This window comes from Doryrhamphus excisus, chromosome 9, assembly GCF_030265055.1.
Source record: "Doryrhamphus excisus isolate RoL2022-K1 chromosome 9, RoL_Dexc_1.0, whole genome shotgun sequence".
NCBI classification, from domain to species: Eukaryota; Metazoa; Chordata; class Actinopteri; order Syngnathiformes; family Syngnathidae; genus Doryrhamphus; species Doryrhamphus excisus.
This window is the reverse complement of record NC_080474.1, coordinates 16105827-16130976: the sequence shown is the minus strand read 5'-3', so window position 1 is coordinate 16130976 and position 25150 is coordinate 16105827. Positions and strand designations below refer to the sequence as shown.

The following is a 25150-nucleotide window of genomic DNA, read 5'->3' as shown; positions in this document are numbered from 1 at the left end:
AGGATAAACGGTATAGAAAATGGGGCTTTTCACTGCAGGCTCTAAACTTGTACAATTAGGACATGTGTTGTGTAGTCACTTCCTGTTTGTTTCTACTGCCTTTAAGTGTGAAGTGAAGGTTTAGGGAAAACATAAATACATGTGAATGGTAATGTAAAGCAACGTACAACAAATTTTACACTATTAATTTTACATTATTATCATTTTTGTAGGACATTTTTAAATACAGCAGTTGACAGTTGAGTAGCTCTGGTGTATTGCCAATAAATAGTGTCAGCTTGTAATGCATATTTTCTCCACTAGATGTCACTGAGTTCATATGTGTGAGATTGAGCCTGCTCTATTGTTTTCCCTCCCCCAATAGTGTGCCAACAGTGCAAGGTTTGCACCATCACCCGTGTCGCAGCTGATGCATCACCACCATCATCATCATCCCACTCCAGCTCCTCCCTGTCTACTTCTCCACAGCATCCTCCCTTTTTACCCTGGCGGAGTACGTGCCACGGCAGCCTGGCTTGTGTGGGCCGTCGCCATCACTTCCTCCTCAAGCATCCTCTCAGAGGCTGAATACACCCACACATATTCAGCACTCATCTATGTTTCTTAAAAGACTGTTACTGGAGAGACATATCTGGAGTTAGCCGGGGCTAGCCACCGTCCCCTTCTCCCTTTTCACCATCCCACCCCCCACCTCCTCCCTTTACCGACCACTCTCCGAGGAGCCGTCCAGTAAAAGCAGGCAAGCTGTCTCTTCTTCCCAGGAAAGTGTCTCTCGGCTGGGCTGCTGGTCTCCCGCTGCCCCTCTGGAGGATGATCCTGTGGATGAAGACAGAAGAGATGGACCTGGGGGAGCTGCTGGAGAGGCTAAGGACGGTCACCAGGAGCATAGGTGGGTGACGACACCCTACACACATACAAACCTGTATATACTATATCTCCTTGAAAAGGTGACACAATACTACGTAAGGGGCTTTGGCCTTTATGTCCTTGTGAAGACCCTAGGGATGCTAACAATTTGACACTGTATATATAGCTATGGCTATGCTATCATTTGCCACACAATTTAACAGAAATTAGATTAAATGTACTTAAACGTAGCCGTTAGCATTACATACACTTCATTAGGTTGAAAATCTAATGAATTCCAATACAAAATTCCTGCCTTTGTTAAGGTAATGATGCTAAATTTTGAAATGAATGCTACTAATAACATTTCTGATCAGAGTTCAATTATGGAGGATTATGAGCGATGGAATACAATAATGTGGCCATTACACTGCAAGTGATAGTGACACATAATACCGGAATCCCCTCAGCTTTGAAAAATAGCATACCATGCAGTGAGTGTGCAAACCACCGAGCATGATGAGAAAATGCAGTTCAATTAATACTGCGCTCATTGAACGTCTCATTGAATGGCTGGAGCTGTGGTAAAAGAAGGTAACAGTAATTGTATAGGACGGGTGAGAGAACAAGAGATTCAGTGAAGTCAAAAATAATTTAGAACAGTCTTCTAAGATGACGAGAAAGTTTAGTAGTATCTGTGAAAGATTGTCTTAACATCCTCAAATCAATCCTTACTCTGTCCTTCCAAGCATTCTTTCCAGGCCCTAGTATTTAGCATCCTAGCATCTGTCCATCTATTCATCAATAGCATCTCTCCTAGCATCCATCCTTGCATCCATGCATCGACCTTAGTATCTGTCCTTGCAGCCATCAGTCCGTGCTAGCATTCTTGCTAGCATCTGTTGAAGTATCCTTTCTTACATTCACACACCCACATGAGCACTCTACGACAGCATCTGTCCTAGCATCCACCCTTGCATGCATGCATCCATCTTAGCATCCGCCCTAGTGTCCATCCTTGTGTCTGTCCTAACATCCATCCTTGCATTCATGCATTCTCGGCTACCGATGGCTTGTTTGACCTACTTCCAGTTAATTTAGAAGGATACTCGTGTAGATGATCAGTGAGTCACATACATCCTCCTTTTCTGTGGGCTTGTTTTCATGCAAACCCGGGCATTGCTCTTTATTTTTACACTTCATAACAGACATCGTTTTTGCCACCTGTACAATTATTTTGATCTGTTGTGTTTTAAGGCTGCACGGCGGATGAGTGGTTAGCACGCAGACCTCACAGCTAGGAGACTCGGGTTCAATTACACCCTCGGCCATCTCTGTGTGGAGTTTGCATGTTCTCCCCGTGCATGCGTGGGTTTTCTCCGGGGACTCCGGTTGCCTCCCACATTCCAAAAACATGCTAGGTTAATTGGCGACCCTATGGACAATTTGCATAAGTATGAATGTGAGTGTGAATGGTTGTTTGTCTATATGTGCCCTGTGATTCGCTGACGACCAGTCGAGGGTGTACCCCGCCTCTCACCCGAAGACAGCTGGGATAGGCTCCAGCACGCCCGTGACCTCGTGAAGATAAATGGTAGAAAATGAATGAATGTTGTGCTTTACTTAATTCTTACTTAAAACTCAGGTTGGTTGAGAGCAGAGTCGTTCATTGTGGACTTTTTTGTCTCGTTTCTTCTGAGCTGCCAAGTTTGTGTTTTGTCTTATGCTATCAGTAGTTCTGCTTTCACAAGAATTTAGCAAGAATTTGTACATAAATACAAGGTATTTGATTGAAAACATCATTGTAGAAGCTATATGTTTTCTGATATATTCAATATGTCTAGTCTATGATGACTATATACATGACAAAAACGCTAAACAACGTTCCTTTACATTACCGATCCCTAACATTTGTGGACCTATAGAACGGCTTGTGTTCCCACAAACCTTCGATGGTTGGTGGTGAAAAGTAAGAGCAAAGTGAGAAGGGTTGCCTCTTTCCGAAACACAATGAAACAAACAGTATAAACTTGCAAAAATTGTGGGATTTCTATTTTTTGAAGAAAATAATAGCCCTTATGTCCATAATTGGTATGCATGTCCAGTTGTCCATTGCTACATTGTGGTGCGAATATAATTAATTACCGTAATTAATCATTGCTGTTTCATGGTTGCCCTGTGACTGGCTGGTGACCAGGCCAAGGTGTACCCCTCCTCTTGCCCAAAGTCACCTGGGATAGGCTCCGGCATAGGATAAGCGGAATAGGAAATGGATGGATGTTTCATGCTTGACTATGGCTCATTATTAGTCTTTTTTTTGGCGTTCAAACTAGCTCATTTGTGTATTACTATCTGAATAGTGAGCAGAAGTTTGTCAACCTCAAGAAATATTCAGTAATGACATAAAATGGGCAACTGGTTGAGAAACATTTATGTCGGTATTGGTATATCTAGAATTTTTGTTGCAAAACGCTACCATTTACTTGCAATCTGGACGCCTGATTTGGACTCTACTGGAGATAAGTTTTGGAGGTATCTGTTAAGACAGAGAGCGGGGAAAGCCGAGGCAGATTAGTGGAGGGGTGGAAGAATATAATTAGCCCAAGCAACAGAAGGGGATTTGTGCTCTACCGGCTGCCTTCTCCACCAGTCCTCCTGTCTTCTTCTATAGCGAGCCTGTCAATAGTTACACTTGCAATGAGGTATGTGAGTCCACCACAGTGTGTGTGTTCATGCAGAGCAGGGCCTATTCCTGCCTCTAGCGTGAGCAGTGACCATTTATGTGCAGTGACTCAGCTCCTCACTCCTGCCAGCTTTGCACTGAAGTCCCTGATGTGGATCTGCAGGAGAAGCCGGACTTTTGTTTCGCGCACCACAGCGGTCTCGACTTCGCTGGAGGCATGTAAGAGCATGTCGACCTGGTCCTGAGTGACGCAGAAGAGAAGACGGTTCTTGGGAAGTTTGTGAGGATTTGAAATGTCTCTGCACGAGTTCTTGCGGGAGGGCAGCGAGGCGTCCTACCGGATCATGAACAGGCTCAGTCTTCTGATACAGAACTTGGACATCTCAGGACTTGGTTCTTCTTTTCCGTTTGGCCCCGGCAGCCGCAAGAATTCCTGGAGAGAGTGGGATGGTAAGAAGAGTGGAAGGACAGGCGATACGTAGTGGGGAAGTGTGCAAAACTTAAATTGTGGTGATAGCAAATGTTATATTTATGTTGTGTTGTTTGTAGAGCTAAATATTGTTAGTGTCCTGGCAAAGCTAGCTGTAGCTATAGAAATGGAAAACTCATATTTTGTGGTCAATTGGTGACAGTGACACACCAAATCCTGTACAGCAGAAGAGTGTAGCTAAGTTTGGTAAGGTTTTGGTTGCTATTTATTGCCTCTCAGCTGGGATAGGCTCCAGCATACCTTTGACTTTAGTGAGGACAAGCAGCATATGTAGAAAATTTGCATCCAGGCCAATCAAGTGTGTGCAGCAGTAGGTACTCATTTTGTAGTGCTGCCACCTACAGGACTGGAAAAGAATCCCCAAGCACTTTACTTTTTAAATTAGTTTTTTGTATTGTTTTTAAATGATCTGTTAAGTGTCAAATTATCTTTTAATAAGGCATTATTTTGTACAGACATAGGATAGTCATGTTCATTTTCATTCTTGTTCTGTTCATGTCAGTTGAAAACAATGCTTATTTTTTGTACCTTTTCCTACTAAAAGTACATTGTTTGCACGTCGCTATCAAATAAGTGTGCATTAATCATACTAGTGGACAACTCAGTCTCTCCCTTGCTGTTTTTGTATGCACCACAGTGTGTGCCCATGTGTGTGCGCCAAGCATACAAATGTGAGCGACTGCACAGCACTTTTTGCTGTCATTTGGGTTTTTTTGGCTGCACAGACGGCAGCTGTAGTGTGGCGAGGGTAGTGCTTGGCGTTCAATTTGGCTCAGTGTTTCCACTTCGAGACCCTCTGCGGTCCTCGCAAGACACAGGGGAGGAAAGAATGGTGAGGAAAGCCAAGAGGAATGCTTGGAAATGGGAAAATGGGATGCCAATGGTCACCCTTAAGTCACGTAAGTCAGAAGAAATACTCTTTTTTTTACTTGTGCTGTGGCTTCTTATGTGAAATGACCTTGTATAGTCAGCATTGCAGTATTTCATGGTCAATGTTAAATATTTATGGGTGGTCTTTCTGTGGAAAAATACTAGGGTGTCCTCATTTAAGAGTCTTAGGTGGACCTGTAACATAAACGCAGTCTCGGGGTTGTATATACAAGAACAGTGCTATGTTTTTTTTTTACAAGACTAAAACTCTTAAGTAAACTGAAAACTGGTTTCAGAGGCATGAGAGGGTTTTCTGGAATCATTGTCGTTTTGCTGGGATGCATATTTTTGCATATAAAATTTTTATGACACAAAAAATGTGATGTCGCCATCTATCTATGGCATGCATATTACAGCCTATTCTCTTATGTGGCGACCAATCCAGGGTGTACCCTGCCTGTCATCCATAGAAGGCTGGGATAGGCTCCAGCATACCTACAACCCAAGTGAGGACAGGCTGTATAGAAAATGGATGGATTCTTCTGTGTTTGTTTTGGCAGATTATCTACATGACAGGGTTTCACAACTTCAAGTCGTGCATGTCTCCAACCTATTGGCTTTGGTGTTGGCTTTCCCCATGCGTATTGCACTGATAACCTTGTATTTACCTTGGATTCATAGGAGCCAACCAAATCCTCCCCAGTCACACGATACACACCATTCAACTGAATTAAGGGTGGACTGTATCTTCTTCTACAAGTCACTGAACTTAAATTGTCACATTGCAGTCAAGGAACAGTGCTTTTCTTTGAGAGTCTTTTGAGAATTAGTTCTTTCAGTAAGATAGTGATAATGGAGTCTTTTGAGTGGTGTAAACAAGGCCAAGAGCTCTCAATGGTTAGTCAATGGTTAAAAGGGGGGATTCAGACTGTTTAAATGGAGGCTTTGTACTTTTAGGTCCACAAGTCCTGAGATAATGCAGACAAGGAGGTTGGCCAAGTATTGACCAGCTGACTATGTTATCAACTAATTGTTCATCTAACCCAGTGGTTTTCAAACTGGGGGCGCACCCCCTTGTGGGGGGGGGGCAGCGTTATGGGAGGGGGGGTCATATTGCCTACAGAGTCAATCGCTGATGATGTCATAGACAGATGACGGAGTCGACAAGGGAGTTTTTCTTATAAAACTACATTAAGTACACAGTTGTACTCTTGCAGTGTATTAATAACCCGACAAGAGGCACGCCATATTGTACGCTAACAGGAAAATGTGTTCAAAGGTAGTCAACTGAATATAATGCTAACTAGAGTATAGTACGCTAACTATAGTTTCTATTTATAAGTTTATGTACATTGAGCAAATGTTTCATGTTACATGTTTCAATGCTTACATTTCTGTCAAAGGTCATCAATGGTTTTCAAACTGGGGACGCACCCTCTGGAGGGGGGGGCAGCGTTATGGGGGAGGGGGTCATATGGCCTACAGAGTCAATCGCTGATGACATCATAGACAGGCGACGAGTGTGCAAACAAGGGAGTTTTTCTTATAAAACTACATTAAGTACACAGTTGTACTCTTGCAGTGTATTAATAACATGACAAGAGGCACGCCATATTGTACGCTAACAGGAAAATGTGTTCAAAGGGAGTCAAAAATTTGGTGTAAATTAACTGAATAGAATGCTAGAGCATATGCTAACTATAGTTTCTATTTATAAGTTTACATTGAACAATTGTTTCATGTTTCAATGCTTACATTTCTGTTAAATGTCATCTGTAATTTATTGTGCAAAATACAAAATTGGATTTTGTTCCTTTTGGATCCTGTAAGAAATTAACCTTCAAACAATTAAGCTCCTAAATTGTAGCTGTTTACATTGATTGTTTTGATAAAGGTAATGCCTTTACAACTGGCAGCCTGTTTGTATGGGATGATATCACGACTGGATATTGTGGCCAGTGAGTGTGCATTCAGCGAATTGTCCTTTTAGAGGAAGAAGTTATAGGTATCTGGGCTGGAGGGAGGGGTCAAACGCTACAAGGTGGCTTTTGTCTGTAGGGAAGGTAACCTGAGGTAGCACAGGGAAGTAGTGCAGCACAGTTACTGCAGGCTGTAGAGTGCTTTGAATGTGGAGAAGAAGGGGTAAGGGAGGGGTTCGAATGAGAGGGAACCTGTCGTGATGACTGGGAGTGCAGTGAGTCAACGAGCCTGGAGCTGCAGGATGGAAGCAGAGGAGATGTCGGATTCCAGATCTTTTATGGATGTTGAGTTGGACTCTGGGTTTTGCACGGAAGCGGACTCAGAGATGAGTCCTGCGGGATTTGAGCTTCAGGACAGTGAAGAGCTGGACGGGTTTGGATATGAAAAAGGGGATAATTCAAGAGGAGATAGATGGAGAAGAGATGAAGAAGACAAGAATGGACAGCTGGATGTTTGTTTGCGGCCTATTCAAGAGAGCTGCGGTCACGTACGCATCTCCCTGGAGGAGGTTGAAAAATACTACAGATTTTCCCGCTACTGTCGCTGGTTGAGTTGTAGGTATCCCATATCATCAGTCTGCTACTTCCTGTGAAATCTAGAGTTGCAAAGAAGCAAAACGCACAGTTCGTCCTTTCTCAATGTTATGTGTGACTTAGCTGAATTCCTATCTTAATCTGTTGGTTTGTTGTGTCCAGTAGGACTTCAAGGAAAACTTTTTTTTTGGGGGGGTGGCATTTTGCCCATCATCCACAATCCCTTTGTGAAACAAGAACCCAAGAGTGGACCCAAGGAACTTTGTAATTTATTATTTTCACACTTGCATAGTTATTAATTAGCAAACTTTACATCACTGAGGAAAAGACAGGAAGCAGAACTGGAGGTAGCAGGGATGAGGATGCTGAGGTTCTCATTGGGAGTGACCAGGATGGACAGGATCAGAAACGAGTACATCAGAGGGACATTACATGTCAGAGGCCTTGGAGATAAAGTCAGAGAGGCCAGACTGAGATGGTTCGGACATGTCCAGAGGAGAGATAGTGAATATATTGGTAGAAGGATGCTGCGTTTATCGTTGCCAGGTAGAGGAAGACCAAAGAGGAGGTTTATGGATGTATTGAAGGATGACATGAGGGTAGTTGGATGGAGGTGATTGATTTGCTGTGGCGACCCCTGAAGGGAAAAGCCGAAAGAGAAAGAAGAAGATAGTAAAAGTACGGACATCCTATTAAAATTATAAAATTAACGGATAAAGATATGGTCAGAAGCTAAAACAAGCCCATTTATGTACTGGACATGCTAACAGCAACGTTTCTGTGTTATTGTGTACTAAAATAAACATTATCATTGTGGTGTTCTCATCCTGTTAATCAGTCTGAACAGTAGTGTTAGTGCTACTCAACATGTGTCCTGGCTGGTCCATTCAGAGAGGCACAATAGGGTATCTGGAATTGCTATGGCTACAGTAGAGCCATGATTCTTCTCAGTAAGAGTAGCATCAATATGATTTTGAAGCTGGTGTATTAATGTCAAATAACTACATGATGTTGCTTTAATCAGCTGGGTTATAAAAAAAAATAATGCATTAAGTACAGTACTTGCTGGATTAACATTATCTAACGATTTCCCTGCCTCTTCTTAGCGTACCCCAAAAGGTGGCCTCAGACTTTTGTCCAGACGCAGAAAATATATTGTGAATATTTGTATGAACTATAATGACAGTCAGTTTGAATACAGATAAATGACCAAAACTGACATTTTAAGAAGGGGGATTTTCACTCCTTTAGAAACAAAGCACACTGGGTGTTGGTTTCGAACTGATGTGTGGGAGTCGCCGGGGGGCTAAGGTGTGGCTGTCTGACTGAGTGGTGCATTCGGGCCTATTTGAGCACCCTGCAGATGTCCCATCACCTGGGGCAACAAGTGTCCATTATTGTCCAGGCGGCACTGCTTTCTACCAAACATCAGAGATGAGGTCGTTTGTCTTGTTTCATTCATCCACGTCCACTGTTGCTTTGTTTGCTTTGTGCACACCCCCGCTGCAGGTTAGAATGAAAAGGAAACAGGAAGCTGTTCCTCAAATGTCTGTTCTTACTTCCCAATCAGTAACTGTTGAACTTGTGGAAAAGAAGCAAGCCGATTAGAAGAAATTATTTATTTACATGGCAAGTGCATTTCAGATGTTTTAAAGTAACAATATGTCAAAGTTTAACAATGGTTTATTCCAACATGAAGTAATTGCCCTGCGATATGCTGGCGACCAATCCAGGGTGTACCCAGCCTGTCACCCAAAGTCGGCTGGGATAGGCTCCAGCATACCCCGGCAACCCTAATGAGGATCAGCGGCACAGGAAATGGATGAAATTAAGGAGGAGAAGAAATGGGAGTCATACGAAAAGGATTTTGATGGTAGACACATCAAATGTGGGCGGCACGGCGGTCTAGTGGTTAGCGCGCAGACCTCACAGCTAGGAGACCAGGGCTCAATTCCACTGGTGCTGAGTGCAGTCTAATAACCATTAGACGGCATCTGCGAGAGAATGCCACAAATTTTCCCATTTGGAATTTGCACAAGAGCACCAAACAAGGGACACTGCCTTCTGGAAACACTGGCATGAAATATGCCCAAACCAATTTTTGAGAAGAAGTGCAGAGCAACTCATTAATTATGATTAGGAATGTATATCACTTCATCTTTCTGTGTGTCTCCTGTCTCCAGATGAGATCATGCAACTGGAGAGCAGTCCTCTGCGCGCTGCTGATATCACGCCTGAACTCAGGAAGCAGTTTGCCTTTCTTACAGGTGACACCTTCATGATGATTACTTTATTTAGTGCATGCTTTGTTACCCTTATGAGCCATATAAACTGTACAAGCAAGCATTTTGGCAGTCTGCATATCTCAACCTAGCTACTTCTCAAAGGTACGTAGCTACTTATTTTGGAGGCTATTATTGCTCCAGATAACAGCATTAATATCATTATCTGACACAAGATACTCACGGTAGCTGAGGTCAAAGGTCTCCTTTCATCCTCTCTACTGGTATGGTCTCGGTTTGTAACAATTTTCTTTTACTGGGATTAATTTTTTATTTTTAATTATGAAGACTTGAGCGAGCTGACATCAAAAGCCAAATGATGATGGGTTTTTTAGTGGTGTTTTAGTGGGTGCATCTTTTAACACGTTATTTCTCTTTTCATTCCAAATCAGTCATGGAAGCAGTTTTCCAGTCTAACACATGCGTCAGCTTTCTTTTGCATTGGCATAGTTCCTGTGACCTATTTTCGTCCTTGCCAGTTAAAATGTCACCTCGTCTCTTTCTTGACACAGCAAAATACCAGGTCTCATCTTCCCTATTATTGTTTTTATTATTATTTTGCTGGAGGAGCATGTGTTATGACACATATGTTCCTCAACCTGCACGCATTTCCTCCATAAACGACGCACTGACCTTGCGGCCTCAGCAGAGTAACAGGGAACCATTTTGCTAACAAGCGGACAATATTGGTAGCATGACCGTGCACTTGCTGTTGCCATAGTGACAACAGAAGAAAAGGCAGGCGGGATTGATATTCCGGGCACATGTGCTGACAGAGCAGCTGTTTAACATAAGCAGGGTGATTGTGTGTGGGGAACAAGTGTGGTTTTGCAGAGTAATCAATGATGAAATTAAAAACAAGGACCAATTAAATTTATTACTGATTCCATTGTACACTGTAACTGCACTTGTACTAGATGCTATACACCAAACAACAATGTAACATTAGGGAATGAGACAGGAAGTTAGTGGTAATGTTGCTCCAGGACCAAACTAGCATAGCTAGTACAGTATATGAACGACAGGGCTAATATTACACTCACATTTAACAGGAGCATCACTATAGATTAGCTTATTTGGTGAAGAAAAAACATAATATAATCTACAGCTCTCATGTGTGTGACTGTTGACAGAGCAGGGCTTTTTGTTGAAATGATGGGTGGGGTCATATAGCTACGGGCGGGTCAGAGGTGGGATGATACAGAGGTGTGAACTGGAGGACAAGATCATCAAACATTTAACTTTGAATTTGACATCAATGACTCGGGACTTAACTCAGACTTGAAAATACTTTCAATACGTTTTTCGATTTTCAGTGAATGTGTTGAGACTAAGTGCTTATAACTTGTATGGAATTGAAGCCTATGACTTTGGACTTGACTTGAGATTAAAGACACTCACAGTACTCAAGACTTGCAAATCACTGACTTACATCTTATTATGATGTCTGCTGACTGTTACTATTAGAACATCATTTAAAATATCACTTTTGCATACCATTAAGGAGGCAGAGGAGACAATGGAAGCCCCGTTATTGTGTTCCCGGAGTTCCCAGCCTTTGGCGAGATCACCGACAGAGAGTTTCACAACGTGCTCACTTACCTGACAAGTGTGCCCAGGTATGCCATGACAATTGAGGGAATTGGGCGTCTACATGTCTGCTTCCGAAAGACTGCAGCTAATTTAAATGATGATTAATGATGATCAGAGTGTTCTATTTTAAAGGTTAATGACTCATGGGGGTGTGATGTTGTTTTAGAGAGGGCCTTCATCAGGGAGCCACAGTCTGACACCTTTTGTTAGCACTGCAATTCATGAAACTGGCCTACATTTGTATTTTCACAATCCATTTCTTCATTCTATGGATGCACAATATAATGAGGTCCAATACAAAGTTAATAATTCTCATTTTAGCTTCAGTGTTTCCTATATTTGTCCCATGTTTCCTATATATTTCCTAATTAAGGCTGAAAGACCAGTATGACCAGATAACACTCCTGTTTACTGGGGGCCTCGTCTTAGACCATCCCTGCCCCCATGTCAGTCACTTTGCAGCAACCTTGCAATTGGTTCATAACCTAACAGCCTCCTTCACAGATTGGACAACTGCCAGGTGCAGGGGAGGGGGAAGGAGGCGGGGCTTAGGCTGAGCACATGGGGTGTTTACACAGTGGGATCTACTGTACCTTTGTGGAAGGTGACTTTAGTTTTATTCTCTTGCCTGGCTTGAGGACTGCTGTTCCTGTTACTCCTGTTAAAAATGCAAGGATGATGTTTGCTGATGAGGTTATAAGGATTGTTATTAAGGATTAAGCATCTTAATTGCCCGTCGGAGTGGGCATCCATTGTGGAGGGCGGGCATTGTGGAGGATCAGTGCCAAGTCATCAGGAGGTGCGTGCTTGTTTGAAAAGATAAGGAGCGACACAACATCACACTGTAGCTTCATCACTTCATCACTCACAAGGGAACAATGTCAACCTTGTTTTGTATTTTCCTGGCTTATTTTTTTTATAGTAAATGTTCTTTGTGTATGTGTTTTTCCTTCACTGTGGTACTAGTTTGCCATCAACAGACGTGGGCTTCATCCTCGTCATTGATCGCCGGCAGGACCGATGGGCAGCCGTGAAAGGGACCCTGCTTCGGATCGCGGTGAGCACAGTCTTTGTTTTGGGAATGTTCAATGTATGTTCAATGTACAATCTACATTAATGGACTATTTGACTATTGGACCGCTATAAAAGTGGCAAAGGGCAAATACAAAAATTGGCTAATCTGTGGATGTGTCTTTGTCCAGGCTGTTCAGTACAATACACATTAATTTGTAAATAAAAGTGGGTGACGCTTACAGTATTTATCTACATTATACAGTGAAACCTACAAGGTTAGACATTTATTCCAGAATGCTGGTTGAACTCTGAATTGCTCATATTTTAAATAGATTTTTGTCAAGTAGCATATACCCTATAATAATATATAATAACTCAATATAAGATTGAGTTGCTTCACATAAAGACTAGAGCAAGTGTCAGCAACCTCTGATCTAACTCTGATATAACTTGTCTTTCAAGATTATTTGACTAATAATAAGCCATAATCAACCACAAAGTAGCCATCATTTATTATTTTTTTGGTGAAAAACCATGATATAGTGAAAGAGTGATATTTGAATTGTGATGTAGCGAGGGCAAGGAGACTAAAGAGCCGCGGGTTGTCAACCCCTGGACTATCTGACAAAAGTTACTATTTTTATTCCAGTATTTCTAGTCTTTATGTGTGGCTGCTTCAACCTTCCAAATTGTAGTCCTCCTTCGTCACCGTGTTTGATACTACAATATGGTGACAGTTTAAGCCTGCATGGGATAGATTATTAGAATTCAGATTACTTTCTATAGTAAACAACCTTGGAGGTTCCTTTATGTTATTATTTAAGTGAAGGTTGTTTCCCTCTTTTGTCCATCCCTCGCTGAATGATGAATAACGCCTGCATGTGAAGAGAGATGATATCAGAAAATGATGTCATCCTCAGCGATTTGAATACTCCACCTCCCCTCTCAGCTATTGTTTCTTTTAGTTGATCTACAACAACAAAAAAATATTTCTCTCATCTGGGTTTTCTTTCAATTGCAAGTTGAATCAGTCGTGGTATACTGTGGAGGAAACAAAAAATAAGAAATGAAACAGGATGTGATTATTTGCCGCTAGAACTGCTCTCTGGAGACACTGATGGAGGATGGTTGCTCGTTTTAAATTAAATCAGCTTTATCTCTCCAGCACAGCTGCTGAAGAGGAGCTTTCTGTCTTTCTTTGCTATAATGTTTTGTCCGAAGTGATACATGGTGGTATTGATACAGAATACAGACTCTATCTTGTAATTAGATTATATACTGGTATTGTTTTGATTGGTTTATTATTTTTTTTGTTTGCAGAATTTCAGAAAAAAACAACTGGATTATGAGCTACATGTAACAAGCAAGACCCTGTAAATCAGGATGAAAATTAGGATATTTTGAATCACAATAGAACTACATTATACTGTATTTTGCGCCTCATTCTCACCGGACCACCTACAGCTAATTGCAGAAATGGATCCCTGAGCTTTTTTTTTTTTTTACTTTTGTTAATAGTTAATAAGAAGATGTCTGCACTTGAGAGAAGATGATTTAATACATCTCCTGTATTGGATCTCAACCTATTATACCGTTCTCTCTCTCACCTTAGGGCGCGTTCCCTGGAAACCTCCAGCTGGTTCTGGTCCTAAGGCCCACCACCCTCTTCCAGCGCACACTCTCTGACATCCTGTTCAAGTTCAACAAAGATGAGTTCAAGATGAAGGTGCCGGTACGTTTACACGTGTGTCTTTTGCTATATGTGACTTTGTTTGTTTTAGCTAAGGTCTCCTGGAGTGTGTTGTGTATTGTATGTATGTTCACCATGTTCTTCTGCTCCAGGTGGTCATGCTGAGCTCAGTAAGTGAGCTTCACTCATACATTGACCACACGCAGCTGACCCAAGAACTCGGGGGAACACAGGTATACTGTCATGAGAAGTGGATCTCACAACGCACGGTATGTTCACACTGAAATTGGCAGACATTTTTAAACTCTGAATGTTTTCCAATTACCTATTCGTGTTAAAAAACAAACTTGAGTGAAACATAAAAACAGAGCTCAAAAAAGACCTCAAAAGGTGTTTTTAAATAATCAATATTATTAAATCAGCCAGATAATTAATTCAATTATATTTTCATTGTATTTAATTTATTAATGCTCTCAATGCAGTACCACTTTGTGGTCACAAGATGGCAGCAAATAACCACAACGTGCAATCAAGTCTCATCAGCTGGTGTATTACATTTGGCAGCATTTTATCAATGTTTTCCACAAATCTTGTTTGTTGTGTTGGCAGGCCATCGAAGGCTTTGCATTGATGGTGAAGAAGACGGCCCAGGCCCTGCAGTCATTTGGAGCTGAGCTGGCTGAAACAGAACTCCCCAATGAGACCCAGGCCACCACTGTCCTGCTCAGTGCTCATGGCAGCAAGAGAGACAAGATGAAGGTATAACACATACCATTTTTTTAGATGTTGTGCAATTTGGCTTTTGTAGAGAATATAGTTTGGTCTCTGTGTGATTGCACAGGATGATCTGCTGGTGGCTCTGAGGCAAGGCAGCAAACTGCTGGAGACCATCAATGCCCCTGTTATGCAGAACCCAGACCACAACATGAACCAGGACGAACTGGAGAACCTGGCAACAGTGCAGAGGTAGCTTGTGTGAAGTGACAGTCGGCTCACAAAAGAATCAGTTCGCATCTCTTGAGCTGTCATCATATTTTAACCATCAATCCGTGTCCTCGACCAGACTTCTGTCTCAGGTGGATGAGACTGAACGAGCTTTTGACGAGTTCTGGGGGAAGCATCGGTTCAAACTAGAGCAATGTCTCCAGCTGCGTCACTTTGAGGACAACTACAAGGACGTGAGTCAGTCACATCAACTCGCAACTTGCCTCGCGCTGTTCCTCGTCTTGAACATTTTGCATATGTGTGCCTCAGGTCAGCATGCTGCTGGATCAGGCATCGGAGAAAGTGTGTACCTTTTCTGAAGTGGGCATCAGCCCTGCTCATGCCGACCATATCTTCAGCGAGATCACCACCTACGAGGAGACAGTCTGCGTAAGTGATAAATTCAGCGACGACAGGATGTTAATTGAAAGCAGGCGATTGTAGGGAGGGTAATTTGAAAACATCAAAATATCGATATAAGTTCATTTTTAACATTTGTTTGACCAGATTGTCATTTGTGAATACATATATTGCACAACAGCAACAAAACAACAAATCGCTCATCCATCAGTCATAGCAATGATGAGTTCATTGTAAACATCAGTTTAAAATGCATTAGTTTCAGACCAACAGCTACTGCCATCTTGTGGAGCAAAAAACTACATCAAGACATTGCCTACAGCCACGGCTGCTAATGCTAATGTTTTTGACATGGCCCAAATTTGACACATGGGGTTATTTGCTTTTGTAGACCGCGTACTCCATGACTATTGGAAACTCAGAATTAGAGGCATTAATTTAAAAATGGAATAAAACATGGTTCCTGGCCTGTTAAAGTGTTCCTACGCTTCTTTAATGTATAAAATCTGTGATTGTGGTCCACAGGAGGTCCTGGAGAGAGCTTTGTCTTTGGCACGTGAAGGTGATGACCTCATTGAGAAGGATCACTATGCTCAGGATTCTATTCTGCCCAAAAGTAGCGAGCTCCGAACGGTGTGCCAGGACCTGAGTGCCAAATTAAAGGCCAAGAAGGAGCAGCTCCTCAAAGCCCAAGATCTTCATCGCTGTTTGGAAAGGGTGAGAAGTAACAGACTTCAACACGCACACACATAGAGTTTTCTCATGTGTCATCTCACTGTCATGTACAGGCTTCAAAGTGGTGTGATGATGGGATTTACCTGCTGGCGTCTCAGCCTGTGGATAAGTGTCAATCACATGAGGGGGCGGAGTCAGCCCTGCAGGAGCTGGAGGGTTTCTTGGCTGACACAGGCGAAGAGCGACTGTCGGATCCGAGTATCATCTGGACAGATTATGAGGCGGTGCTCAACCAGCAGCTCAAGGTTGAACCCCCAACTTAAACATCTATTCCTAAATGAGATACCCATCTATGTATATTTTTTAACGTTTAAAACCAACACTCACAGGACCAAGTGGAGAAGGTCTTCCAGAAGCAGGCGTCCATGCAGGAGATGTTTGACAAGAGGAGGGTCAGCTTGAAGAAACTGGCAGCCAAACAGACTCGGCCAGTACAGCCTGTTGCCCCCAGACCTGAAGCTTTCATCAAATCTCCTCTTAGCTCACCTGGTCAGTCCTACCATCTTTTCTAAAAAGTCAAATATCTACAGTCATCCCTTCTTTATCGTGGGTAATTGGTTCCAAACCCAACTGCGATTAACTGAATTTCTGCAATGGAAAATTTCCGTAGTTAGAAACCTGCTGATGACTTTTTACCATTATTAGAGTCCTATAGACATGAAATAACACCCCTATAGTCAGATTTACTATTTGAACAACTGCAATAGAGTGAGGGAGTAATGTTTGAACCGCAATTTAGACTAATTTTGTGGCTTGTTTTGAGGTTGAATCCTGCCTATTTGTCAAATAATATGCATATTTAAGCTAATCCCACAAATATTTGGCTAAATTGAGCATTTTAAGCATATTAAACTTGGCTAAATTAACTAAAATACTAGTGTAAGGTTTTCAAAACACGCATTTAAAGACGCTGACGTAGTATTCTGCAGTAAATTCAAAAGTGATCATTTATAAAAGCACATTTCCTGGTTAGAATCTCATTATTACCAATATGTGACCAATGCATGTACTGTATATTTCTGTATGTTCTTCTGCTGCAGCGCACCGAGGTAAACTGGAAAGAAGCGCCTCAGAAGGAAACAATGGGATCTCTGAAAAAGTGAGTAGTCATGATTTTACTTGTATCCACTTCAGGTCGGCTCAATCATTTTGTTTTCCATCCCAAGGGAGACGAGCAGCTGCAAAATGGACACGGAAACTGCAGACACGGCTCTCTATCGGAGGAGGACGAGAACCTGGCTGTGCTGAGGAGGTGAGGCATCGGCCGTTAAATCATCATCATCATGACAATTGATGGATTGAGATGTATTCTCCCTCATCTTCCCCTTGCAGGCATGTCATGAATGAGCTGCTGGAAACGGAGAGGGCTTACGTTGAGGAGCTGCTGTGTGTGTTACAGGTGTTTATCTCTCGCATCACGCCTTGTTGTGATTTCTGACATCTACGTGTGTCATTATGATTACAATGTGACTCTTATTGCAGGGTTACGCCTCTGAGATGGATAACCCAGCCATGGCGCACCTCATTCCTGCTTCTTTGCAGAACAAAAAGGAGGTTCTGTTTGGCAATATGCCTGAAATTTACCACTTCCACAAGAGGTGAATGGGCACCGTCTCGCTGCCATTATTGACACAATTGATTCAATTGAGGCTTCCTTTTAAAAAAATTATCTTTCTGTATTTTTCAGGACGTTTTTGAGGGAGCTGGAGCTGTATGCCGACTGTCCAGAATTAGTTGGCAGATGTTTCTTGGAAAGGGTGAGTGAATGGATTATGTTCTCCCTGCCCAATATGTCAGCATTTAAATGTTCTGGACACAAGCTGTCTTTCCTCACTCAGATGACAGACCTTCAGATCTACGAGAAGTACTGCCACAACAAGCCTCGCTCCGAAAGCCTCTGGAGACAGTGTTCTGATGCTGCCTTCTTCCAGGTACTTTTTCAGCACAATCACTGTTGTCAATCACTTTTTGACTTTTTATCTGATGTCCTTCATTTTTTCACCAGGAGTGTCAGAAAAAGCTGGAACATAAACTGGGTTTGGATTCATATCTGCTGAAACCTGTACAAAGAATCACCAAATACCAACTGCTTCTGAAGGTAACAAGTCAAGGAACCGTTAATACGAATACTTTTGTGTTCAACATCGAAGTTTTTTTTTTGCTGCTCCCTGCAGGAAATGCTTAAGTACAGTAAAGGCTGTGAAGGTGCCGACGACCTGCAAGAAGCTCTGACGTCTATCTTGGGTATCCTCAAGGCTGTGAATGACTCCATGCACCTCATCGCCATTACAGGATACGAGGTAAGATGCTGAAGTGACTTCATGTAACACATGTTAAATCCCAGACAGATCTAGAACAGTTTCTCTCAATTTTCATTTTCTTTCATTAGGGGAACCTGAGTGATCTGGGCAAGCTGCTGATGCAGGGCTCATTCAGCGTGTGGACTGAACATAAGAAAGGTCACGTGAAGGTAAAGGATCTGGCCCGTTTCAAGCCCATGCAGAGGCACCTCTTTCTGCACGAGAAAGCGCTGCTCTTCTGCAAGAAAAGGGAGGAGAGCGGGGAGGGCTATGAGAAAGCTCCATCCTACAGCTTCAAGCAGTCACTCAGCGTGAGCATCGCTGCTGTTTTAAATGACTTCCTTCCACTGTTCGGCGATTTTAATTTCCCGAGTCTGTTTGGCACAACAGATGAACGCTGTGGGCATCACCGAGAACGCTAAGGGAGGAGATAAGAAGTTTGAAATTTGGAGCAACTCCAGAGAAGAGGTCTATATTGTGCAGGTACGGATGAGGCGTGTCTGTAATAGGCAAAGTCAAATTTGCACATTTAAACCTTGTATTTTTTTGTTACTCTGATCATGTTTTAGGCACTGACGACTGAAGTGAAAACCACCTGGGTGAACGAGATTAGGAAGGTTTTGACCACACAGCTGGAGGCTTGCAGAGGTAATCATCCATCCATTTTCTGTACCGCTTATTGTGGCTGGAGCCCATCCCAGCCGTCGCGGGGTACACCCCGGACTGGTCCCCAGCCAATCACTGGGCACATATAGACAAACAACCATTCACACTCACATTCATACCTATGGACAATTTGGAGTCGCCAATTAACCTAGCATGTTTTTGGAATGTGGGAGGAAACCGGAGCACCCGGAGAAAACTCACGCATGCACGGGGAGAACATGCAAACTCCACACAGAGATGCCTAAGTGGGGAATCGAACCCATGTCTCCTAGCTGTGGGGCCTGCACAATAACCACTCATCAACCAAAAATATACTTTACTTAGAAGACGGTGAAGCAAGGACACTATAAAGATAGCTTGCACTGCAACAATCTTATAAGAGAGGAACGTGACAATAATAACATCATTATTAGTATGCTTATTAGTGATTGAGCTGACATAAGAATATAACTAAATTGTCTTGTTTTCTGTGATAATTACAAAAATCAATAATTGTACCTATCTCTTGTTCTTATGTCATGTCTTACAGAGGCCAGCCAGCAGAGGGCGCCAGATCAGGTTATCCAATGTCCCCCTGTGGCAAGCGGTCCAGAGAACGTCAGGTAGGTCTGCAACTCGCTCGTACTTGTTTCTAAATGGCGTTCTTACCATGTTCCTGTGGGCCAGCAGCAGCCCATTTAAGATGCGCCAGAGGAGTCTTAAAAAAGGAGATGACAGGAAAGGAGACCACTACGTCCTTGATGGCAGTTCTTCTCCTTTACCAAAGTCAGCAGGAAAAGGTGAGCCGTATCAATCCCTAATTCATGCATGCATATTAAACTCTTAGTCCCGCCTTTTGTCTTGATCAATATATTCTCTTACTTTTGTTTCCTGCTGTTTTTAACCCTTACCTTACATCTTTCCTCCTCTTCTTTTTTATCTGTCCTTTCATTTTGCATTTCCTCTACGTCAGATGAAAGAGCCACAAGCCCTACCTCAGACAGAGCTGCCATGGCTAAAAAGCGCTTTACTTTACAGGGCTTCAGTAACCTCAAAGCCCAGAAAGGTAAATGCAGGGTTTCTTTTTATCAGATCAATATGACTCTTGGGGGAAATTTTGCTTTCACATTCACTTTCAGTGAGCCATTCACGGGCATCTTTTGTTCCCCAAATGTACACCAGTCATGCTCACTGAAGTGTCTTCCTTAGCAACCTGGGAAATAGTGTTTGACTGTCCCACACATAAGAGAAAGGACAGAGAGAGTCGGCAGGAAGACTGTCAAACAAAGTCAACCTAAGGCGCAAGGATTGTTATTATATGATTTATTTATGATTTATTATTTACATAGAAAGAACTAACAATATTCAACATGTAATATTATTCAGAGTGAAAAGTGTCCAAGTTTTAATTGAATTAAAACATGCATGCTAGGTTTTTGGCGACTCCAAATTGTCCATAGGTATGAATGTGAGTGTGAATGGTTGTTTGTCTATATGTGCCCTGTGATTGGCTGGCGAACAGTCCAGGGTGTACCCCGCCTCTCCCCCGAAGACAGCTGGGATAGGCTCCAGCACGCCTGCGGCCCTCGTGAGGATTAAGTCGAATAAAACAGATAAAACCTAAAAGTTGACAGGATGCTTTCCTCTTTTTCCTTTTTTTCTTCTCTTTTCTTCGTTCTTATTATTGCAACTTTCACTTTCTCATGCAAATCCTAAAAAAAGATCTTATGTGAAATTGGTTTCATGTGCAAATTAAGCATATTTTTTGTTGTTGAAATCCTGTGCTTTTTGGTGTTAAAGTTACCGTCCATCCATTTTCTACACCGCTTATCCTCATCAGGGTCACAGGGGTATGCTGGAACCTATACCAGCTGACTTTGGGCGAGAGGCGGGGTACACTGAGGATTGGCATTTAAAACATTGACAACAAATTTGTAAAATCACAAGCAATGTTATAAAAACAAAAAAGCTAAAATCTTTGACACTTTTCCCCCCAACTTTGTGAAAAACATGCCACAGAATCTGCCATTTTTGGCCACAACAATCACAAAAAAGCCAAAAAAACAGCTGAATAACACCACCACCATTTTAAAGCGCATGCAGGGATAGATAAAACTGCTGGATGCTAACCACTCGTTATACTTCAAATGTAGCGACTACCATTTTGTGGAGTAAAATAATTACAACTGGAGGTTCCCTACAGCCACAGCAGTTATGCCAATGTTTTTGATGTATTTACAGACGTATTTAACTTAATTCAATAGGGGTGTTAATGGGAGCATTTATAATACGATGAATGGCATTTCAAGAGGTTTATAGTCTTTAGGTTAGTGTGAGGTCATTGTTAGGTCCAACATTTGCATGCTTCCCTCCACAGAGGTGCCGACCACAGATGATAAGAGTTCCACCTTACCAATGACCCCTCTGTTATCTCCAGGTATCACACAGCAGCTTTAGTCGTCAAAGTAGTAGCAGTAGCTTCTATCAGTGCAGCACTATTGGGACGGATAATTACCATGCACATTAAACATCCCATAAAACATGAAGAAAAATCAGATTAGTGAGTCCCTCATTAGGTCTTCTCTCCTTCATACTCTAACGCTAACTCTATCCCTTTCTCTCCAAATATCTGTAGGATCTCCCACTAGCCCCGATCACAAGACGAAGCGCCAGAGCGACCCGACACCATTTGGCTTCAAAGGTACTGTCAACATAAATCCCGTGTGCTCAGCCAGGCTGTTTCCTCAGATGCAGCTCCTTCTCGTCACCTGAGCAGGTCCAGGTGGTTGAACACGTCTAATCTCTGAGTGACTAAGTTGAGCGCTACTCTTGACAGCAGCCAACCTCTCTTAGACCCACCTTGAGTTTTTCCTGCATCTCTGACATTTGGGGCTTTTGTCACAGAATTGTAAGCTATGGGTAAATGAGGTTAAACTGAAGGTAGCAGAGATGAGGAGCTGGGGTTCTCATTGGGAGTGACCAGGATGGATAGGATCAGGAAGGAGTACATCAGAGGGACATTACAGTCAAAGGCCTTGGAGATAAAGTCAGAGAGGCCAGACTCAGATGGTTCGGACATGTCCAGAGGGGAAAGAGTTAATATATTGGTAGAAGGGAGTTGCCAGGTAGGAGGCATAGAGGAAGACCAAAGAGTTTATGGATGTAGTGAAGGAGGACATGAGGGTAGTTGGTGTCAGAAGACAGGGTTGGATGGAGGAGATTAATTTGCTGTGGTGACCCCTGAAGGGAAAAGCCGAAAAAGAAAAAAGAAGAAGGGTAAATGAGGTTAAACTATGACATGATGGGATAGACTTTTCCTTTTTCCTGCCTTATACACCAGAGGATGAACATGTGTTTTTTTTTCCCTTTATCACATCTCACTATAGTACTTCTTTTTTATCCCTTAAGGCTGGAACAAGACTTCTCTATCGCTGGATGCCTCAGAGGAGCACGAAGGATACTCCAGTGGCGAAGATCCTCTTAACTCTGACCCAGAGGAAGACAACGCCAAGAAGCTGGTAAGTCACACACAGATTGAAGACAAGGGTGTCCCAAGTCATTTCTTATTGGCCTGCAGGATAATCTAAACACAAAAATTAAACATGGCTGCACATAAGTTCCTGTTTCCATGTAGTGGCAAGCTAATAGGTGAAGTACTTCATAACGTGAGGTAACACTAACTGGATAATGCTTGGAAACCGACGCCGAAAATGATCCTATCTTGCAATGTTAAATAATCCTTTTTCACAATCCTGGATCCATACGGTGATCCGGATCACCCTCTAAAATGTAATCAGTTTTTCCATATCCCATTTCAGATTCACCCCAGCAAAAATATAAATTCTGTGCTGTGCTTGGCAAAGGTAAATGTAAAATAAAAAGTGTGTTTTTGTCAACAGTGTGCTGGTAAATACACAGCAACGGGTGACTATGAGAAAGCTTCCACTCAAGACGTGGCGGTGAAAAGTGGAGATGTGGTGCAGCTGGTGAAGGAAGGGGAAGACGGACAATGGTGAATGCAACAGAAGACACTGATGATTCATAAATGCCGCTGATGACGATGATGATGATGATGTTGATGTTGACCGTGTTTGCGCTGGTCGTGGCAGGTTAGTGCGGAACCTGAACACCTCTACGGAGGGCTGGATGGCGTCAGCTAATCTGGTGACACTCATCGCTAAATCCAAGTCCTGTCAGTCTCTCACCAGCTCAGGTACTCAACATACAGTAATATAGTGGGGGGGTACACAAAGTTGACTCACACGCTCAACACTGCTTTGCGTGATAAGGGCTAGGCTTTTTTTTTTATGTTATCTGCATCAGTCTTGTTTTCCTTTTTAAAACAGAAGGCAGTGGATCAGGACACCTCAGCACATCATCCAGTTGCAGTGAGACCTGCGCGCCTTTCTCCGACATCAAATCCTCAGCGTAGCTCCTTTCCTCTTTCCGCCCTCATGAATGTTTTGTGGCTGTCAGTGATGTATTTGTCTACATATGACCAGCGTATTTCACCCACCTAAAGCCTCATGCCCCCTCCCCAAATGCGAGTAAGGAGGATACATCCCATACAGGAAGGCATATGTTTATTTTGATGGTATATGATGAAGTTATTAGTGTAACGGGCCAGCAGGACTGATCTCAGTTATTACAGCATTAGTGTATGTGGACCATATGCATTAAATCACCCATGATGAGAGCACATTTTAAAATCTTTGATAATAGTTGTGAGACATTTTATTTATTTGTAAAGAAACACTAACTTTTGTCACTTTTACTTCTATCATCCTATTTTTTTACTCTGTCCTTTCAGGAAAGTCATGACTGTAGATGATGACATTTTGCCATCCGCTTTCCAGACTTCAGACTTGTGTTTGTTTGTCTGTCAGGTTGGCCATAAGCTCCTTAGCTGTGTTATTTGTACACGGCAACAACAAAAAAAAAAGAAAATATTGTTTATAATCAGAGGTGACTGTATAGCATTATAACTTATTCCCTTCATGCTCTGAATGTAGATATTGTTCATTAATGCCTGTCATGAGATGTTTATTATTGGAGCTGCTATATTGTACATTATGTATGGTGATGTCACTGCCCTGTGACTTTTTTTATATATATTAAAAAACAACTTGATGATAATGTCATGTTTTTTTGCCTATTTCTGTGTAACAAATCTAAAATATATTACTGTAGCGCCATTCATTTTTATCAGCGCTGGCTGATCAGAGGTGGATCTTGCTTTGAGCCATATTGGCAATTTCCCACGGTGCCACAGGGATGGGTGACGGGGCAAGGATGATTAACAACCACACCAAGTGATGTGGGGGTGGGTTAATTATAAATGACAACAGTTACTGATATCAATGCCTGCATCAATATATTGCAGGACAAGAGAAAACAATATGACAATATGACTTGGTTAATTTAACTTTGACTGCTTGTTGCGGTGTCGATGGTGGGAGACGATTCATTTGATGTCATTAATTTGTGTCAACAAAATATGAAAATGAGAAAATAGAAGCCATCGGTGCACAATGTAGAAAGAAGAAGAATGAAGAAAAGGTCAAATGGGCCAAAGTCATAATAAAGTCATAGTTAAGATAAAAAGTCAAAATTAAGAGATAATGTAAAAATTATGAGATAAGTCATAATTATAAGATAAAAAGTCAAAATTATGAGATATAAAGTCATAATTATGAGATAAGAATTAAAAGTTACTATGGTACCCATTATGTCATTGTATGGTCATATCACCTCGTACTTCGGTACGTGACAAAAATGAAAATAAATAAATAAAAACTTAAACTATAATAAGAAAGCAGGAAGTGAACAAATGTAACAGTTACTGATTGTAAAAGTACCAGATGGCGGGGTAATCTGTCATTCCCCATACTTTTCAATTAGATTAATTTGTTTTTTTGTAGATGTGTCATTCCCCATATTTGTAGGTGGGAAGCAGGATAACGATCTTGTGTTTCACTGTGATTCAGGAATGAGAGAGAATTGTATGTCTGTAAATTGGTATTATTTCGTATTAAAAATGTGCCGATCACCATAGTTGTCATTTAGATGAAGGAATAATACTGGATGAGTGCTTTGTTCTGTTTAAACGTGTTTCATTCCGTATCAGAAGTGTGTCATTCGCCAT

At 42.1% G+C, this 25150-nt stretch overlaps 1 protein-coding gene across 7 annotated transcripts; it reads left to right on the top strand.

The window, feature by feature from the left end:
- Positions 1-366: 366 nt before the first annotated feature.
- Positions 367-24146, top strand: mcf2lb (mcf.2 cell line derived transforming sequence-like b). Of its 7 annotated transcripts, none has more exons than XM_058081158.1 (32): positions 367-889; positions 9586-9669; positions 11189-11303; positions 12244-12334; positions 13904-14023; positions 14134-14250; positions 14591-14740; positions 14823-14947; positions 15045-15159; positions 15236-15355; positions 15851-16042; positions 16114-16305; positions 16390-16549; positions 17101-17159; positions 17227-17312; positions 17393-17459; positions 17543-17658; positions 17748-17817; positions 17899-17991; positions 18066-18158; positions 18235-18360; positions 18450-18671; positions 18751-18843; positions 18930-19008; positions 19556-19628; positions 19693-19805; positions 19979-20071; positions 21641-21706; positions 22414-22523; positions 22905-23017; positions 23115-23218; positions 23352-24146. In XM_058081158.1, exons 1-32 carry the CDS (start codon positions 811-813, stop codon positions 23435-23437), a joined length of 3522 nt encoding a protein of 1173 aa, XP_057937141.1. In that variant the 5' UTR covers positions 367-810; the 3' UTR covers positions 23438-24146. The 7 variants fall into 7 exon arrangements, with proteins under 7 accessions (XP_057937141.1, XP_057937140.1, XP_057937139.1 ...); XM_058081157.1 differs by lacking the exon at positions 367-889 and adding an exon at positions 3423-3979; XM_058081156.1 differs by lacking the exon at positions 367-889 and adding an exon at positions 4510-4918.
- Positions 24147-25150: the final 1004 nt, after the last annotated feature.

Excerpts from the sequence above, each read along its gene's own strand:
- mcf2lb (XM_058081152.1), top strand. The coding sequence starts at position 7,069 with ATGACTGGGAGTGCAGTGAGTCAACGAGCCTGGAGCTGCAGGATGGAA. Across the intron at positions 16,306-16,389 it reads TGCTCAACCAGCAGCTCAAG|GACCAAGTGGAGAAGGTCTT; the intron begins GTTGAACCCCCA and ends CAACACTCACAG. Across the intron at positions 20,072-21,640 it reads TAACCTCAAAGCCCAGAAAG|GATCTCCCACTAGCCCCGAT; the intron begins GTAAATGCAGGG and ends AAATATCTGTAG.